The sequence below is a fragment of the Phodopus roborovskii genome, unplaced genomic scaffold, assembly GCF_943737965.1.
Source record: "Phodopus roborovskii unplaced genomic scaffold, PHOROB, whole genome shotgun sequence".
NCBI classification, from domain to species: domain Eukaryota; kingdom Metazoa; phylum Chordata; class Mammalia; order Rodentia; family Cricetidae; genus Phodopus; species Phodopus roborovskii.
The window spans coordinates 20,543,618-20,560,334 of record NW_026126410.1 but is presented as its reverse complement, the minus strand read 5'-3'; the positions used below and the strand labels follow the sequence as shown (position 1 = coordinate 20,560,334).

At 35.0% G+C, this 16,717-nt stretch overlaps 1 protein-coding gene across 4 annotated transcripts in view; it reads left to right on the top strand.

The window, feature by feature from the left end:
• Nipbl (NIPBL cohesin loading factor) overlaps positions 1-16,717 on the top strand; it is a 161,503-nt gene that overhangs the window by 98,584 nt on the left and 46,202 nt on the right. For all 4 annotated transcript variants that reach the window (XM_051182518.1, XM_051182515.1, XM_051182517.1 and 1 more), the window contains 7 exons: positions 5,341-5,523; positions 9,830-10,027; positions 10,267-10,338; positions 10,422-10,511; positions 12,228-12,331; positions 14,421-14,507; positions 16,281-16,512. In XM_051182518.1, the coding sequence (XP_051038475.1) occupies positions 5,341-5,523; positions 9,830-10,027; positions 10,267-10,338; positions 10,422-10,511; positions 12,228-12,331; positions 14,421-14,507; positions 16,281-16,512 (966 nt within the window). The remainder of the gene's footprint in view (positions 1-5,340; positions 5,524-9,829; positions 10,028-10,266; positions 10,339-10,421; positions 10,512-12,227; positions 12,332-14,420; positions 14,508-16,280; positions 16,513-16,717) is intronic.

Here is a 16,717-nt window from a genome sequence, read left to right as displayed (position 1 = left end):
TTCTTTTTTTTTTTCCCTCCACTCTCTTCCAATTATTTCCGTTATTTGATTTAATGCCTCCAAGATATCCTTTACTATTTGTGTGATCATCTTTTTTTTGTTGTTGTTTTTGTTTTGTTTTGTTTTTTTGTTTGTTTTTTTGAATATGTGGGTTGTTATATGCATGTTTACATGTGTCTGCACTTTGGTGTGGGTGTCAGAGGTTAATGTCAGGTTTCTCTGTAATGGATCTTTATTTTATTTACTGAGGCATGGTTTCTCACTGAACCTGAAACTTGCTCACTTATGGCACTAGTTTGGCTAGCCAGTGTGCCTCGGGACTCTCTTGTGTGCCCCCTAAGCACTAGTATGATAGGTGAACCCCACACCCACCTGGCTTTTTTATGTGAGTGTGGCCTCACACTTAATTGGCAAGGGCTTTATCCACTGAGCTGTCTTCTTTTAAAAACTAAGTTACAACTGGGTAGTGTTGGAACATGCCTTTAATCCCAGCACTCAGGAGACAGAGGTAGCCTGGTCTACAGAAATGAGTTTCAGGACAGGCTACAAAGCTACAATGAAACCCTGTCTTGAAAAAACAAAAACAAAACAAATGAATAAATAATGAAAGCTAAGTTACTGGGTAGGAGTCTGGAACATATCTAGTAGTTGTAACAGCTAGCAATGATGTAATCAGTGTGAGTTGGCCTGATGATAGCAGTTCTCATTAGAAGTACTTAGCATTATGTTTAGCTTTTGTAGTCATTGAACAACTAAGTGCTACCATTAAAATATGTTGTTTGCCATCCTTTACCCAGTCCTTACCAATCTCATTTAGTTGAACTGTGCTCTGCTGAGCTTCTGTGGATAATGTTGTTTCTGGGTGAGTTTGTAGCATAATCTGAATTCTTGAACTGGAGAATATTGTTCTGTTTTCTTCACAGTAGATCATACTATTCAAGATCTTTAATAATACTGCAGTAGAAATTCGTTTTGTTTTAGCAGTTTTAAGATGCACATTTGAAAAATTTCACATAAGTTTTTAGTATTGATGATATCATTAGAATATTTATATAGAAATTATTCTTGTTTGTAACTACTAGTTAGGTATGATTTTAGAAGAGTTTTTTGAAATTTTGTGACCATGATTTCCATTTGTAGAAATGTTTGGTCATTATATGCAGTGGTTATTATTAATGTAAAGAGATTTGTTCAGTACAAACTTTTTTTCATACGAATTAAATGGATTGAGCTGGAGATTGAGCTCTGTGTGGTGTTTGCTCCAGGATAGCTAAGGTTACAGGTTCAGTTTAGTACTTCAATAAAAGAAATGAGCATATACTGAAGGTGTTCTTACTACTTAACCATTCTGAACTTTAACTACTTAACCATTCTGAACTTCAAGTCACCATTCAACAACATAGTTTCTGTAGGGTTCTCAGACATATAGAAATAGGGATCTTATATGTCTTAGTTACTCTTCTGTTGCAGTGATAAAGTACTCTGACCAAACCCATTTAAGAAGGAAGATGCTAGTTCAAGTTCATCATGGCAGAGAAGTCAACATAGCACAAACTAAAGCACAAACATTGTAGCCTTTGAGATGAGAGAGCATGGAATGCTGGTGCTCACCCTAGCCTTTTCCTTTTCATGTAGTCTACAACCTAAGGCCTGGGAATGCCCCCACCGATTCATGGAAGGGTCTTCCCATCATGTATTTACTCAAGTCAATTTCTTATAGGTTTGACCAGAAGCTAACCTAATCTAAATAATTCCTTACTGGTGTGCCCAGAGGCTTGTTTCATAGCTGATTCTAGATCTTTTCAAATTGATAATCAATATTATCCATCGAATATTTTATGACAGAGAGAGTTAGCAAATAACTCTTATGAAAATTTCTATTTGTGAAAAAAATGATCTTTAACATTAAATTCCCTTATTCTAAAAAAAGTTAATGTGGCTGAAGAGTCTATGCAAATATCAATCCTTACTTTCCATGGTACTATAAATAAAACAGGTATTCTAAATATGGTCCTTCCCATTGTTCCCACCAAATGCTCTGGATTCTCGTGTTTCAATTTTTTGAAATTCTAATTTAAACTTACATAAATTATAGTACTGGAAATAGTGAAATCCAAAATTCGAAAAACAAACTTTCAAAGCTTGAGACTTTTTTTTTTTTTAAATGAGAAACAGCTCTTCTACTTTATACAATTATGAAGAGCAAATGAGTGCTGTAACAAGAGCTATTGTATACACAGGAATGCAGCAAGTCCAACTTTACTGAATTCATCTAATACATTTTAGAGCATCTCTCTGTGTATATTGTTTATAAGCAGTGTGTTTGGGATGTTCCTTCTGCACTTCATTACTATCATTATATGTACATAGCAGGAAAAGGGCCCTGTGACCGCCAATTCCCACTTTTCAGTCTTGAGTAGTATGTTGTTATTTACATAATTAATAGAAAACATGTTCTAACAGTCTTCCATGTAGTAATTTGGCAACTGAACATTGAAATCTCTGTAATGTTGATATAAAAATTAAAACTGTATAATACTAACACTGGATTTTCTTTTTGTTTGTTTTTTTTTTCATTTATAGTAATGTTCTTTCATGGTTCAAGTCAACTAATTCCTTGATATTTGTCTTCATTAAATAAACCACTTTATTTAATGCTCAAGATGCTGTTTCAGTGTACAGTAACTTCTCCAAATAATAACAGATGGTTTTTGTAATGACTGAAACCTTATAGGTTATATAGTGAATCCACAAATAGTATCACTTTGTTTCCTTTTAAACTAAGTATAATATGATATGGATCAGAAGCCTGCAAGCCTTTTTTTTTTTTTTTTAATAAATGACTATAAGTAAATATTATTGCTGTTTCATTACCAACAGTCATTGTAATTGTCTTTCAATGTGATCTACTTTTCTTTGTATTCCCTTAGTTGGAGACATTTATAGTGGCTAAAACTAAAAATCTTTAGCGTGGCTCTAATTTTGTTGAATAAATATTCAACAGTGGTATTGCTAAAATGTTTGAATGCCATTTGCTGCATTAGCAGTCTGAGTGTGCACAGATCATAGTGTGTGTGTGTGTATGTGTGTGTGTAACTTGGGAGCACAGCCTAAATCATTAAAAATAATCTTGGGACCATAAAACTTCCAGGCAAGATGGTGCACATCTTTAACCCTACCTCTTGGGAAGCAGAAATGGATGGATCTCTATGAATTGGAGACCAGCCTGATAAACTTAAGTTCCAGGCCAGCCAGAGCTACATAGAGTAGCCACATAGAGCTACTTGATGGAAAAAAATAAAGTACAACCTTAAAACTAATTTTGAAATTACAACTTAAGAATTCCTGTGGAAGGGCTTGGGGAGGTGGCTCCATGGCAAAGGCACTTTACCAAACCTGACAAGCTGAGTTCATGCCTGGTAATCAAATGATGAAAGAAGAGAACCAACCAACTCCTTAAAGTTGTCCTTTGACTGCCACACATGTACTGTGGCATACATATTCCTGCTTGTGTGCTCACACACTCACACAGTAAATAACTAAAAATAATTTTTAAAGAGGAAGTTACTAGAAATTAAAAAGAAGACACTCAAGTTCATAGGCTTCTGAAATTCTTTTGCTTTCAGGACTGTTGCTTCGATGCCATCAGATAGAGAGCAAACCTGCACCGTTTACCCTGTGACTCTTCTACCACCGTAGAGAAAATGGCTGTTAGCTCTTGCCCCTCCCCCTTGGGACATCTACAGTCTTAAAAATTAAGGCAACTTTACATACTGAGCTGTGTTCCCTCTCCCTTAAATTAAGACCTAGCCTTGTGACCTGCAAGACACAGGTCCTCTTTCTTATTAAACTGACAATCACTAACATTCACTCGATTGCTGTTTTGACTCAGTGTACGAGCCTCTGTGTCAAACTATGTAGTTTTTCTCCCAGTTTTCTGTCTTTATTTTTAATCATACTAGTGCTCAGACATAAAAGTCCACATTCTTTCTCTAAAGCCAGGCTTTTGTGATCTCTGAGTTTGTATTCACAAGCTCTCCATATCCATGCACTCACTGGGAATTTCAGTCCCTGGTTTAGTCTTCTGCTCGCCCTTCCAGTCACTAGAATTGCATCTTTCACGTAGAATCCCTGCTGTCTGTGTCCATAGCACAGCAGAAGTGTGTGAAGTCTTGAAGAGCCTTTGTGATACTGAGTAAAACCTTCAGAACAGCAAAGGGTGTATTCTCAAAATTGGTGTTGCATTATGTATCTTAATGTATCTGGATACCCATTTATTTTTCTATCATGATTTGTTTTTTCTTTTTATGGAAGCATGTTATTTAAACATACAAGAGGTAGTGTTAATGTTGGTTATAAGTTGCTGATGTCTCCTACTGTAAACCATTAAGGAAACTATTTGATTCCATTTTATAAAATCTATCATGTAAGACATCAATTCTAGTCTTCCACACTAAAGTTTACATAGGTAAGTAAAATTAGGTAAAATTGTCACCTTTATTAGTCATCAAGGATAAATTGTTTTGAAAAAAATAGTGTTCGTTACTTCTACGTTGTTTTGAAATAGCCAAAATAATACTAACAAATGTTTTCTTCATAGAAACTGTGAATGGTGATGTCTCTAGGTTTATATGATGTTAATGATTCTCAGTATAGTTTGTTGATTTTCCTGTCATTACTCTTTCATGGGAAAATGTGAAACGATTTCATTAACAGGCTTGGATTTATTTACTATTTTCAGTTGTAAACATTTTTAAATATTTTGAATTATTGATCCTACTTTACAGACTCCTGTTATATTTAATTAATTAAATGTTCACTATTTTTGCCCTTACAAGGAAGTTTTTTGTGATGCTAAAGGCACTAATTTGCTTCTCAAATAGACAGTGGCAGGTAAAGATGTATAAAGCTCTTACCCAACCACCATAGGCAACTGTCAAAACTATAGAGGAAGACAAGGAGGTGGTAAGTGCCCTCCATCTTACCGTGTGTATTGAAGAACTACTTTAGTTCCAGGATATGGAGGCCTGCACTAGAACTAATGAAGACTTTAGTTTTTAAAAAATTATGACATAGAGATAATAATGTAATTCAGTGATACAGTGCTTGCCCAACATGTACAAGACACCATATCTTTTAAGAAAAGTTATTATATGATTAATTTTGTTATTAAAGTAATAATGTCAATTTTTAAAGTTATATAAGTTTATATGCATGTGTGATTTTTTTTGTTTAGGGTTAATATTTCAGTTGTAAATGTAAAACGATGCTTTTATAGTGCTAATTTGGTTAAAATTTTTATCTTCAGATTTAAATTTCTTTTTTACCTTTCATTAATAGGTAGTATAGATCAATCAGTGTTAAAAGAATTGCCCCCTGAACTCCTGGCAGAAATTGAGTCTACCATGCCACTTTGTGAACGTGTGAAAATGAACAAGCGCAAGCGTAGCACAGTTAATGAAAAGCCAAAATATGCAGAAATCAGTTCAGACGAAGACAATGATAGTGATGACGCTTTTGAATGTAAGTATCATTTAATTGTTTTTAGGAATTCAAGGCAGATTAATATATGTCACATAATTTGGGGGTTAACAAGGCACAGCTGCCTTAATTTGTAATAACCTAGTATAGCAAGTTTTTTTTCTTTATACTTTAAAATGGTATGAAAGATGAGATCAGTTGGCACCAAGAAAAAAACTTAGATGAGCTGTAATTAGTAATAGAAAACACCATGTATGTGTCTATTTGTATTTAACCTGTACTGGACTCCTAATATATACTAGACATTGGAAATAAAAATACAAATAAAAATGTGTCCCCTGTCTCACAGTCTCAGTCTATTGGGGGGGAATATGTAATTAATAACTGTAGTACAATGGTAATAGTAGCTGCAGGATGCTGCGGGAACACATTGGCATCAATGTCAGTGGGGGTTCAGAGAATGCTTACTGGAAGAGGTGACACTTGAGTTGAGTCTGGAAGGACACGTAGGAGATAGCCAGATAAAGAAATATTTAAAACCATACTATCACTAAATTATGAATGGCTTAGCCACATTGTGGATTATCTGTGTGGTTTGGACCTGGCTTCTCCTTTTTGCCCAGCTGTGTCCTGGAATTCCTCCCTTGTTTCACTGTTTTCCAGAGCTGGCTTCTTCACTACACAGCTACCTCTCTACAACACTGTGATCACCTGTCTTTGCACTAGACTTGCTATACCTCGCCTGTCTTCCTACTGGTCCACTGAAAAAGTTCTTCTCTTTTATCCCTATCTTCCTTCTTCTGGAGCAAGAGAATTGAGCCTAGCCAAGAGGGGTCAGCAACCTTGTTTGACTTAAACGGCATTCAGTGGAAACAGACTATGGGAGATCTTCACTTGTGTGCCAACTGACTTAGTCATAATGACCAAAAGAAGTGGGAAGACCACCAGTGTGTTCTACCTTTTCCACCTAGTGTCTGTAGATTGAGGTGTGACAAGCAAGGGCAGGAAGGACAGATGCATGCTGCCATTTTTAAGTGTATATTGCCGATGGAAGCTCTTCACCTCCTCCAAAGTTTTTAATCAATGTTCATTTACTCATCCTTTTAAAATTGTGAGCTCTTCAGCTAGAGCAGTAGACTATGATACTGAACAAATTTTAACAGTTTTAAAAATTGAAATATACAACAAAGATAATCTGACATGTGTGATTGTTATAATTTGTATTATCATGAGATGTATTAACAATACAGTATATTAAAATGGCTAAAGTTTTTTTTTAATTATAATCAAACATTTTTGTGATATAAGGACATGGTTAGCTATGAAAAAATAAGAGAAAGGAAGCATGGTGGCCCAGAAACTCACTCCTTTTTATTTGTCTGTCTACTCCTTCTCCCCTGTTCTTTCACCACTTCTAAATTCCTTACTTGCCAAATTCACTTCATCTCTAGTTGCTTCATAGTGGCTGCCTGCATTGCTAAGTTGGTAAGGATTGTGAAATAATAAAAGGAATGGATAACATAATCAGAAATGTCCATGAATTGTGAAGTAGAGAAGAGCCACACATTTGTCGTCAATGGAAAACACGGTTCCTTTTTCCTCCCTTCAGTTATGAGAGATGTCTCATTTTATGGAAACATAAAGCTTCATTCTAATCCGTGGATGCCGTTATAGCTGTGCCCAAATATATTGAAAAACTAGTATTATTGAGAGAACTTGGGCTTCAGATCTCTGCTAGAAAAAAGGAAATTTTCCCCAGATTTTAAGAAAGATACCCAAGTAGTTTACTGGTTTATTTCCATCTGCTTATGTACAAAACAAAGGTCTACTCAAAGATGTTCAGTTGGTACTTGACACAAAGAACCAAATTGTCATCTTGCCATAACAATAATCAAAATATACTATTAGCCCAAAATTTAAAAGTATCATGAGAAGAATAGTTGGAAGAATTATTTTACATTGAGATAGACTTTGTGAAATTTAAGATTTCCCTGGTTTAATCAAATCAGTTTACTAAAATCTAAAGCTTAAGGAAATAGTTCTGTTTAAAAAAAAAGTGACAATAAGGTCACTAGTGCCTGAAAAAGATAGAGAGGTAAGATAACAGAAGTGAGAGAGTGAGCGCTCAGATTTGGAAAGGGGATAAGGAACACTGAATTCATACTTATGTGTATGAACCTCAGTTGCGCTCCTCTCCTTCCTCTGCTTTTTCTAGAGCAGTGATTAAAATAGAGAAAGGACAAGCTCACCAATGAATTGTGACCCTGCTAACCTCATGGAACACATAATGTGTCCTACACATTGTGGGGTTAGATTATTTTACCCTGTTTTAATCCAAACTCCCCAAACTTTAATGAGTTTGACATTAGTGCAGCATACTGTATAATTTCTAATAACCACAAGACTTATCAAGCATTTTCTAGTGATAGAATTGAAGGCAAATATAGATTTCTTTGAAATTAATTAAAATATAAAAAGAGTAAGGTAGAGTGTAGTTTTGGTTTATAAGTAATGGTCTTATACTTGACATTTATAGCATGCTTCTTTCTGAGCAAGTTTGTTAGTTGCCAAATCATTGTTTAGTAGACAAGTCAGTAACTGTTGAAATGTTGCAGAACATTTAGTGAGTATTATATAAACACATTACCCATCTCAGTGAATCTCTCCCACTTTCTGTCTAATAAATGAGACAACTTGTTTAAAGTGTTCTAGAGCATAGCCTAATCACAAAACATGAGAAGGAGGTCCTGCCTCTCCTCACATTCATTACAGCCAAACAAAATTCACATCTAATTAGGAAATATAATATTGAATGTTTTAATTTACTCATTCACATACAGTTGTTCTCAGTAACAACTCTTCCTGTGACAAAAACTGTCCCCAAAGAAGTCAAGACCAAAATATCCTTTTCTGCTTTGTACCAGGAAAGAAACCATATCATGGGTAGGATTAATGATGGTTGCATATAGGCTGAGGTTACTAGGATTTAAACATTTATTGTCTACACATAGTGGTACCAACACAAATATAATAGGGTGGGGTGAGCCAGACTGACAACCTTAAGTCTAAGATGCATAGTGGGTTTAAGAGATTTATCTTAGTATTTGTGTATTGATCATAGTTAGGAATTCAGGAAAGAAACCAGTCAGAGGAAGAAAAGGCTTTTTAAAAAAATCTTACAGACAAGAGAGTTTATCGTTGTCACCAGCAACTTGTCACTATAGTAACTGGTGTAGGGGCCAGTGAGATAGTTCATCTGTGAAAAGGTACTTGTCACACACGCTGGTAACCTTTGCTCAACCCCAGAACCCACTTAAAGGTGGGAGGGGAGAACTGACTCCAAAGCTGCCCACTGAACTACACATACACAGAAATATACACATGCAAAGTAACAATAAATATCTCTAAATACCCTTGTCATCATCTCAAGATAGGACACATCAGTCCTACCTGTTTTTAAGTGGTGGTGCCTGCACTGAAGACCAAGTGTAGTGTTTATTTTTTGCTTGCACTGCCCTCTAGCTTTCACTGCAAAACTGTCATTTTTTTTCTTATATGAAATGTAATCCTTTCTTAGCGCTCAGTATCATTTTCAACTTACTACATCAGTTGCTATGTCAGATGAAATTGTTTGCCACTGAGTCTCCTGTCAGTATTGGTGATTTTTAGCAGAATGCATACAAGCTTTGGTAAGATGGGGGGAAGTTTGAAGGTAACATATAAACATGCTTATGTAGCATGCCTAAGCTTAGAAACTTGTCAGAGAACTGTCTCAGTGTATTAGTGCTTGCAGTTCTGATATATACTCTCTGTAGGTTTGTGATGTTAGGTCATCAGTCTCTGGAATTTATTGCTAAGTTGTAAGTATAACTTAGCTGTTAATTAATTGGTGGAATACTTGGTTACGCATATTCTGTAACAGTATCTCAAAAGTTGACTATTTTCTCCCCAAACCCTTCTCCCCATAAAAAATATAAATGGTGGTTGTTTTTTAAACCAAATTCTAAATAAAGGTTGTTTTATAAGTCTTAATTAATCTTGAGTTTTATATATAATTCTTGCTGATGTGCTGAAACCTTTTACTGAAATGTACACTGTGTTTTAATTCTCAGAACCTTCCTGTTGGTTTATTAATTAGCAAGCTGACTTCATGTAAAAATCTCTAGTTTTAGATTAAATCATGCTAAAAGTCATGGTATCCTCTCTATACCCTAATTTAATCTCTAGATAGATGAATGGCTCAGAATTTTATAGACCAACAGAATGAAGATGTAGTTCATTGTAAAGTACAAGTTTTGACAGTGTTTTAAAGTGAGGTAAATTATTTGTCATGGGGATCTGCTTCTAGCCTCTAGGAAACGGCATAAAAAAGATGACGATAAAGCTTGGGAATATGAAGAGCGTGACAGAAGAAGCTCTGGGGATCATAGGAGAAGTGGCCACTCACATGAAGGAAGAAGGAGCTCAGGTGGCGGTCGTTACCGAAACCGAAGTCCATCAGATTCTGATATGGAAGATTACTCTCCTCCTCCCAGCCTTAGTGAGGGTAATTCATCAGTTCCAGTGGATTTCTAAAACTGATTGCAGTATTGGGCTCTAACTTTAAAGAGCATTTTTATCATGTCCTAAGCTAATTAACAACCTCTAATTTTAATTAAAGTAGATGTTTATATTTATATTAATTGTTGTCTAAGCATAAATCATTAAAATGATCAGAAACTAGGAATACATGTGGAAAATATTTTGTCACTCTTGAGTTTCAGTGTTTCTTTTTGTTTATTTTAGTTGCTAGAAAAATGAAGAAAAAGGAAAAACAAAAGAAAAGGAAAGCTTATGAACCGAAACTAACACCTGAAGGTAACATTTTCATTTAGTTTTACTATCTTCAGTTTTTACTTACTACTTGGAATGTGAACATAATTTTTTCTTCTTTCTTGTAGAAATGATGGATTCTTCAACTTTTAAGAGATTTACAGCCTCAATAGAGAATATTTTGGATAATTTAGAAGATATGGATTTTACTGCATTTGGTAAAATCGGTTTACAGGGGTTTTTGTTTGTTTCTTTATCCCTTTGTCTGTGTCTAGTTTTTTGCAGCACACACTAGAAAATAGTGATGGTCTGTACTGTCAAGAAACTTGAAATCTAGAATGAGTTCATGTTCTCAAACTAAAACTATTGCAAAACCTAGGCTACAAATTATCTTAAGTTCTGAAAATATAGCTATCGCATCAGGGTAGAGTAAGGAAATATTTCTGCAAATAATTCTTGAATATTCCCTAGATAATGATAAACATGCAGAAATAGGAATCAGCTCATGAGTTCCATTTATTATAGTGGTCAGCTATGTATGGCTATGAGAGGTCAAAATATATAATACCTGAGCCTCTGGTATAAAGAATCCAACATATAAAATAAAGCACCAGCCGAAATATAGTATAACTAATATTAGATAGTTTGATAAGATGTAAAAATTATATCTGTAAATGAAGATAATGTATGGTGGCATACCCCTTTAATCCCAGAACTTGGGAGACAGAGGCAGAGGCAGGCAGAGCTCTGAACTAGAGGCCAGCCTGGTCTAAAGAGCAAGTTCTAGGACAGTTAAGGCAACCCAGAGAAACCCTATTTCAAAAAACCAAAAAAAAAAAATACATATATATATATATATATATATATATATATATATAGAGAGAGAGAGAGAGAGAGAGAGAGAAACTGACTTACTTTAAGATATCATATACCACCTTCACTAATATTTATGTGAAAGTTCTACAGATTACAATACTTTCTGATATGAGGACACCTTCAAAGGTGTATTGACTATTTTTAAAGAATATTTTAAGAAATATAATCTTTTGGTGGTGATGGCTCATACATTTGATACAAGCATTTGGGAGGCAGAGGCAGGCAGATCTCTGAGTTTGAGGCCAGCCTGGTCTACAGAGCGAGTTCCAGGACAGGCACCAAAGCTACATAGAGAAACCCTGTTTCAAAAAAACAAACAAAAAAAAAAGATATAATCTAAGTATCATTCTGATTTAGAGTCTTCATTCTTTCAAAAACTTTTTAATTCTGTGCTAGAAATTATCTTCTATATAACTTAGAATCCAAAAACAAGAATTTTCAAATTAAGGCATTGTGGGGAAGAATTATTTACCAAAGAAACTATTATTTATAAAAAGATTAATTATAAATATTGAACAAGATAGTACCAAATCCCAGGGTTAACAGCTGTGGAGCTGTTTATTGCCCGTTTATCCAAAAGCATTAAATAAAGATAATAGGAAAAAATTATATGCTGCCTTGAAAGAAGCAGTACTTTTTGGATGAGGAGTGGAGGAAACTTTGAAGAAAAGAATGAGGGTATAAATAGCCTGACGTCACTCCTCTCTGATCCTCTAGCAGGGCACCCTACTGACTGAACCCACACAGAAGCCAGGAGGCACTGGACCTTGTTGAGTTAGTTCTTTCAGGTCAGCCTCCTGAGGCAGAGAATATGATTGACAGGTGTCAACATTGTATCTACTGTAGTAAAGACAAGATCACTGTCTGTCTGCCCTTTTTGAACTCTGATGTCACCCTTGCTTTCTTTGGTTATGGCTTCTATGCGTTTACAGAGCTTTCTTAAACTACTCAGGTTTTTTATATATGTGATCAAAGTTGTATTTTTAAAAGCTTATTAACTTATCATTTTTAGCTATTTGTTTTACATAACCATTTTTGGTCGGTTTAATTTTTTTCAGGTGATGACGATGAAATTCCTCAGGAATTGCTGTTAGGAAAACATCAGCTTAATGAACTTGGGAGTGAATCTGCTAAAATTAAAGCCATGGGTATAATGGACAAGGTATCTCAGCAAAGTAAAACGTTCAGATTTTCATAATACATGGCATGTACAGTTAGTTACTTTAAAGTTTTCAGGCAGATTGCAAAGTTAGTGTATATAAAAGGAAAACTCATGATTATCACCTAAGATCTATTGAATTATGTCTTAGGAAAAGCTCTTGGTAAAAGAGGTATACACATTATTCTAAGCAAAATTATATGCATTGACAGAGCATGATCTCTGAGTTTTCACTTTTCATGTATTTACATTGTTCAGTGTAGAAATATACAACTTTTCTCTGACATTGCTTTAGTCCTCTGGAGTTGTAAAAGAGTAGTGTCACATATGCTGCTAATAGAATGTGGCAGTGTTTGCTTAACTGCTGTTACATTTATAGCCTCGTGGCCATAGTCTTTAGTCAGTCCTCTTTCCCCGAAGTCCATGTTAGTAAGATGTCCACTTATGGGTAGCAGGTTATTCCTGGTGTGATACTTATTTCAAACAGGAACAGCAGCATCAAGAGGTGACCTGCCATTGCCTTTGTCATTCGCCACTGACCCTCTGCTGCCTAACTAGTATGTAGCTAGTCTCTAACCAGTCTATAATGCAGCTGTTACTATGAGACTTAGGTTTCCTGGTCTTCGTGGCCTATCCTTTATACTAAGAAGAGTTAATAAAAGATTAAGTTCACTTTGGAATTGAGTCTTAACACCTTAAGCCTCTTTCCTTAGTTTTCCAATTTCATAATTTTATGATGGCCTAGAAAATATTTTTGGGGTTGTTTTATTTTGTTTTTAATTTTTAAGTTACATTTATGTACTTGGTTATTTAAGTATGGTGGGGGAAGTCCTTCTACCTGGCATGAGTGTGGAGGGCAGAGAGCAGCTTTCAGGAGTTGAGTATTGCCTACATTCTAAGTAATCAGTGTGCCATAAAATTGACTCTTAAAGCTAGAAATACACGATCATGAACCAGGGATTTGTCTGTTTATAAAGAAGTAAATAACTTACAATTTAGGGTAGGGGCTGGAAAGATGGCCCAGTAGTTAAGAGCTCTCACTGCTCCTACAGAGAGCCTGTGCTTAGTTCCGAGCACCCACAGGGCAAGTAGCCACCTGTTATTCCAGTTTCAGGGGAGCCAATGCCCCCTTTACAAGCAAAACAATGATACCCATAAAGTAAATGAATCTGAAAGGAAAGAATCAATGGACTTCTAGTTTTTATTGATAATACCATATATAGTTAAAGAGATTGATTCATTTTGTATGTAAGACCATTTCAACATTTTAGATACCAGTGCTAATCTTAGTCATTTATTTTATAAGTTCAGTAAATACATGCAGCTGCTATTTCTCTTTCAGAAGGCAAATTCATTAACTGTTGGCTAAATATAGACATTTTGTCAAAAAGATTCAGTTTTAATGTCCCAAGATAATCTAAAGTAGTAAACCAGGGAACAATCTTCTGTAATCCAGCATCAGTAATCACACTGGACCTAGCTCTATTTGCTTAATTCATTTGACTTTTCTAGTTAGATTGTGTGCATGTTCTATCAGCATGCTAGAAACCTTAACAGAATACTGTTCAGTGAATAAAACCTAAGTAACAAGAAATTCCTACGTAAAGCAACCTTACTTCACATTCCTGACTTTTTTACTCAGAATTTCTTGCTTGGTATTCAAAATACTTTGTTTTCTGTTTTTGTTTTTTTGTTTTGTTTTCTGTTTGTTGCCCCCCATGTTGAATTTTTAAAGCCTGTTGGGTAACAATTATGGATGAAATCTTTAATTTTTATGTGTGTTTCCATGTGCGTGTTGAATATCACTGCAAAACACTAGAGGGCAAAACCAACAGCATCTTGCCTAGATAAGTGGTATGAATTGAGCTATGAGCTATGCATGGGCACTGTGTGCTCACACTGGGTTCAGTTCTCTGTCTTTAAAAGAAGTAATTAGCTCTTTTAAGTCAGAGTTGAGCAGAGGGTCTAAAGAGGGAAGTTTGTTTTCTGCTATTATTTAAAAGACAGATGATGTTAAATCTTCCATAGCCTAAAGAAATAATACTTAGATTGTTTCTTGAGTGATGATAAATCAACTTGTATTTCCTTTTAGCTTTCAACTGACAAAACTGTGAAAGTCCTAAATATTTTGGAGAAGAATATTCAGGATGGATCAAAGCTTTCCACTTTGTTAAATCATGTAAGTTTAAGACCCGTGTTACTAATTTTACCCCTGGTATTGTTAAATGTCCTGGTTATGTTGGTTTGATTAAAAAAAAAAAAAAAAAATACTCTGACCAAAAGCATCTTAGGGAAAGAAGGGAATGCTTACTCTTACACTTCAGGTCACAGTCCATCATCGTAAGGAAAGTTACAGCAGGAGCTTCAGGCAGGAAACTGTGGAGAGAGGGAAGAGCAGGATCACAGGCTTAGAGAAACTTAAGGTGCCAATATATTCCATGGTGAAGTTTACAAGTTCCTTAGGCACTTCAAAAAGAAGTTTTAATGACTGCCATGGAGGATAATTACTATAATTGCCTTATAACTCAGTGGCAGAGAGCAAAAACGGCATACATGAAGCTCAGAAGTGATCCTATAATCTAAAGTTTGTATTTCATTTTGAAGAAGAATGTGATAGAATGATTTACATTCTAGCATCCTAATTTAAATGTCTAAAGTAAAAGGAAGACTTAATTAATTGTTAAATTATCCATTTTAGAAAATGTCATAAGTATTCTGCATATCTCTACTGTGATGTTTTTAAGACATCAGTTTTGAATCTTGATATATAACACAGACAGGACTAGAACTTACTGTGTAGCCCAGATTTGTCTTAAATATACCATCCTCCTGTTTTAACTTACCAAGGACTAGAATTGCAGGCAAGCATTGCAATCCCCAGCTTTTACTTTTGAATTTGCAGATGGGAGAGGGAAGTATTTGAGATTGAACCAAGTGTACAGTACCAGCATAGAGTTACACCACTAGCTTTGTGTATATTTGTTTTTCAATGTTTCAAAAATAGTACTTAAAAAGCAAATATTGGGCTGGGCATAGTGGCTCATATATGTAATCCTAGCCAGCCTACATTGCATAACAAGTTTCAGGCCTGCCAGAGATACATAGTGAAGACCTTGTCTCCAAACAAGATACAAACAAACAAAAACAGATACTAGGAATAATTAAATCAGTAACATTTTACTACTTTTGGTTTTTCGAGACAGGGTTTTTCTGTATTGCTTTGGAGGTTATCCTGGAACTTGCTCTGTAAACCAGGCTGGCCTAGAACTTACAGAGATACGCCTGCCTCTGCCTCCTTGAGTGCTGAGACTAAAGGCATGTGCCGCCAATGCCTGGTGTCATTTTACTGCTTTTTAATAAAAGCTTTTCACTTGTTAATTCTTCCTATGTTCTTGAGTAAAGTGTAACTATTGTGTTTATACCCAAATCACAAAACTAATTTATATTCAGTATAGTTTAAGTTAAAATTTTAGATCTAGGTGAAATATAACAAAAGATAAAAGTGACAATAGCTTTGTCATTGGGGTATCATCTAGTAGTGAGATAGGAGGAGAGGTAGGTTGTATTTGAAAATGCTGAAACAACAGCAAAAACAGAATACAAACAAAAAAAAAATATTTTCTAAACTGGCATGGTAAAGCATGCATGTAATCCCAGCACTCAGGAGACAGATAGACTGCTGCAAGTTCAGGGCCAGCCTGGAAAACTCTAGGCCAGGCCGGTGTGGGCTGTAGAGTAAGATCTTACCTCAAAAAATGTTGTTTTAATCTTGGCTAAAGTGGTATCATTATTTGTACTTTATTCCAGATATTCTTTTGAAATAGTCTAAAAAATTTCTAAATACTATTTCATATTGTTCCTCCCACCATTGAAAATCATATATCTTTGTTTTTTAATATTGTGAACTGTAGGTGTTTTATTCCTACTTTATTAACAATTATCTGTTTTATAGAATAATGACACTGAAGAAGAAGAAAGATTGTGGAGAGATCTTATTATGGAGAGAGTTACAAAATCAGCAGATGCCTGTCTTACAACTATCAACATTATGACATCTCCTAACATGCCAAAAGCTGTATACATTGAAGATGTAATTGAAAGAGTTATACAGTACACTAAATTTCACTTGCAGAACACACTCTATCCACAATATGACCCTGTTTACAGATTAGATCCACATGGAGGTTAGTTTGTCCTTTTATACTGATAGATTAGATTTTGGTGGGGCGGGGATTGTTTTATTTATACATTACCAAATTATCCATTGTCAGTGCTAGGTGAATCAGAATACAATGATTTTACTTGGCCCCCAAATTAATAGATTATGTGCATTATAATAGATATTGACCTTGATTTTTGTATTTGTATAAAACCATTAATAACTGTTGC